Source organism: Trichoderma gamsii (assembly GCF_001481775.2).
Source record: "Trichoderma gamsii strain T6085 chromosome Unknown Scaffold_32.2, whole genome shotgun sequence".
NCBI classification, from domain to species: domain Eukaryota; kingdom Fungi; phylum Ascomycota; class Sordariomycetes; order Hypocreales; family Hypocreaceae; genus Trichoderma; species Trichoderma gamsii.
The window spans coordinates 224533-228148 of record NW_020171369.1 but is presented as its reverse complement, the minus strand read 5'-3'; the positions used below and the strand labels follow the sequence as shown (position 1 = coordinate 228148).

The window sequence follows — 3616 nt, the reverse complement described above, 5'->3', positions numbered from 1 at the left end:
GGGTTAGCAGTTCTGGTGGCCTCTGCCGCGGTGCTAAAAGCGCCAGATGCGGGTGTCGACGAAGAAGATCATGCAGGGAGCGCGTCGAAGTGCAGCGCTGCAAGTAGCAAATGCAATGCACTGCACTGCACTGCAACGCTACCTTTCAAGTCGATTTTCTCTTCATGACTACATGCGCCGAATGCTGTGCGCTCCGTAAAACGTCAGCGGCGCCAAAAGAAAGGGCAGCAACAGAGAGACGAGAAAAGACGGCGCTGCGTGGCCGCTGATGAGGCTCTTCTGGCAGCGCAAGAGTCTGGAGACCCCTCTTTTCTCCCTGGGCGCTAAAAGGACTGACGACAGGCACAAGAGCCGAGCTCAAGCTCCAATCTCCAATCTCCTCTTTCCTGGCAAACAAGCAAAAGGATCGGATTCGATGCCACTTGCTAAACTCGCTCCAGTAATCCGGTCCCCAGCCCTTATTTAACGGCCCGTCAGCCACCGACCGGTTCACGGGCCAGATCAGGCCATTCCTTTAGTCTCTTTTCTTTTCTTTTCTTTTTTCTGAACCGTCCGGCTTCCGAGTCGTCGTTTGCGCCGCGTTCTGACTGCCCTTTTTTCGTTGAAACACGCAAATCCCGCCTGTCTCTGTTTCTCTCTATCTCGTTAAAAATAGAAAAAGAAGAAAAGACACCAGAAGACGCTGGAAGACACAAGAAAAAAGGGGGATTCAGGTTCCATCCAGGTCAAGGATCGAAAAGAGATTGAAGGGTTGAAAGGAAAAAGGCGGAACAATTCTCCGCCAAGGTCGCATCGCTTGTCGCAAATCCGGAGAAGCGAGCAGCGCCGCCGGGACCGCCAGAAGCCCCCGAGGCAGCGACATTCTAGACACGACAGGGCCTTGTTCGAAAGCCGCACATCTCATCTCCCTGGAATGCCGTCGAGCCACCCAATCACCAGCGGGCCATCGAGATTCGAGCAGCGCTGCCGGGCCTCGCACGTCGTTGGGCCCTGCTGGCGTTACACCCGACGTCTGGAGCCCTCATCCGAGTCGCTGAGGCTGGATATCGCTGCTGTCGCCTGTCCGCTTTTCCGCCATTCGTTGTCGAGTTCGATTCGCAGCGACCATTGATTGATTGATTGATTGCAGTGCATTCCATCGCTAAGCCGGTCAGGAGATGCTCGGAGCGTGCCGAAGGCTGGATTGAGAGAGAAACGACAAGAGACGGGACGAGGGGAGCAGAAGCTGGACTCGAGACAGACGGACTGCTGCTGCCGACGAATTCCCATTCGACTGTCGATACCCGCCCCCCTTTTTCTCGCCATTCTTTCATTCTTCCTTTCTTTGACACCTCGTCGGCCTGGTCTTGTCTTCGCGACACGGACAGATCCTCTTGTCCTCGGCATTGTCTGTGCGCAGCCAGACAACGTGAGCGCTACACAAGCCATTGTTCCATCCGTTGCCGTTCCTGTGTAACGCGCTGCTGTTAACTTCGTCCATCTCCTCTTCTCCGGCCTCGCTGCCTCGAGACCAGCTCGTTCGTTCCCCTCATCCAACTCCCCTCACTCAGCGCTTCCAGTTTTGCGACAAGACAAGACGACAAAAACTCTCGCTTCAGGTGTTTCCCGCGCAGAGCCTCAGCTGCCAAGCTTAGCCTCCTGCAAAGGCCACCGCATCTGCCGACCGACGGCTTATTTTCTTTTGCTGTCCGACTTTGAACTGCAGCTCCTGCACGCTAGAGCCCTAAAAGGTTTCAATTTATGCAAAGCGACGTCCACACCCTTTTCTTATTTTTTTGCCGACACAGGAGAACTGACTGGCTGCCGGAGCTCGACAAATCTGCGGCTGAAGGCGTGGCGCGAACTGTCAAAAAGCCGTTATCTCTTTTTGGGGTTGCAGCATATTGACCAGCTACGACAAAGAAGATAGAAAAAGAAAAGGGAAGAAAGAAAATTACCAAAGAGAACAAATAATCCGAAAACCTGGCAAGGAGGGAAGAAGGGAAGCGTGCGCCTTATTAAAGAAGATTGTCTGCCTTATTCCTTGTTTATTTCTTTTCTTTTTGGTTCGCCTCAGGCGGCTCACCGCATCATCGCCGCCGGCGTCATTCTTGACCACTTTTTTTCCCTCTCTTCGCTACGCCATCGGTCGCGCCGCCCAGCTTTTAAATGTCCGACACAATGCAGGTGCAGGGGCTTCCACCCCATCAGCGCCGCCTAGGCACGAACACGACCATCAAGGCTAGGGGCAATTCGTGCACCGAGTGTCGCCGTCGCAAGCAAAAGGTCAGTCTGAACTGAGTGCCGCTGCTGCTACCCAGAGCCCTTTTTTTTCTGGGGGCGTTTCCCATGTCGGTAGCCCTAGATGTGGACGAGTATCATCATGTCCGAACCCCCTGGCGGTTTAGGCTGGCATGGGCGGGCATCGTCCGGCCCCGTGGCCAGCCAGTAGCGTCGAGGGCTGAATTGCAGCTGAGAGGGAAGAAAAGAAGAAGAAGAAAAGAAAAGAAGAAACGGAGAAGAAGAGAAGAAGAAAAGAAGAGTTTCAAGCTGACTCGTACCTTGCGTAGTGCGACCAAGGCAGACCGTGTAGCAACTGTACCCGTCGATTCCCGCAGCCGACGTGCGAGTACAACACCAAACGAAACGTCAAGAGGTTAGTTGTCGAAAGAAACAGAATAGACGCCCTCCACTATTGCACATCCCTCCCACCTCTCTTCCACTCACGGCCAGCCGTTATTCTTGGGGGCCGACAGGGACTTCGGAGCGCCTGTGGGGAATCAAACAGACTACACTTCAGCTCCCCCACAAGGCCGAAGCTTCAACCCACTTCCCTCTGGCTCGCTACTGGAGTGCCGTTCTATGCCGTGCCGGCAGATTTCACGTCCCCCAATCGGATGGCCAAGCGGTCGGACGAGGAGTGCGTGGAAGAAAAAGAAAAGCGAGAGAAGAGAAAAAGAAATGACGGGGCTTTAATAATCCCGCTGCGAAACCCCTCGTGTAAACCCCTATATCGTTGTGGCGCAAACTCAATGCGCGCCTATTCACGCTGCCTCTCGCTTGTACCTGTCTGCATTGGATGATAAGCTGACATCACCGCCAAAACTCCCAGGCCCACGGCATCCGGATCTCCCAGGAGCAGCTCCAAGAACGTCAAGGTTGTGCTGCAGGGCAATGCCTACGCCCATCTCAACCTGTCCGACATTCAAGATGCGCTGCTCCAGGTTGAAGTCGCTGCCGGCGGTCTGGCCGATAGCCACAGCCCAACGCTAGGCGCCGAAGGAGAAGCTGCTTTCGAGATACCAGACCACCAGGATGCGCACTCGTCCTCTCTCGGGTCTGTTTCAGACCCTTTCCGCATCGTAGTCACCGACGAAACGGGCACGCTTAGACCAAAGTCCGTCTTTGCCATGCTGCGTCTGATCTTGTCGGCCCGCCTCAAGGTCACCAATCACATAATCAATGACGAATGGAACATCGACGGCCCTCAACTTGTGCGCGCCTTCCAGCAGGCGACCCGGCCACCTCCCATGCTTGGGGGTCTGGACGATCAACTGCGGAACCTGCCCATGGAGCCAACCAGGCTAAACATTGAGCTCGTCCGAATACGTACGTGACAATCTCCCCTCGTTCTTGT

The 3616-nt window shown here is 54.8% G+C and overlaps 1 protein-coding gene across 1 annotated transcript in view; it reads left to right on the top strand.

Annotated features, from left to right (window-relative positions):
- Window positions 1-2876: 2876 nt before the first annotated feature.
- The window catches only part of TGAM01_v208076 (hypothetical protein), a gene marked incomplete at both ends in the record, with an annotated part of 2502 nt that continues 1762 nt past the window's right edge, over window positions 2877-3616 (top strand). Inside the window, 2 exons of the mRNA XM_024550244.1 lie at window positions 2877-2899; window positions 3092-3588. Coding sequence (XP_024405014.1) covers window positions 2877-2899; window positions 3092-3588 — 520 coding nt within the window. The remainder of the gene's footprint in view (window positions 2900-3091; window positions 3589-3616) is intronic.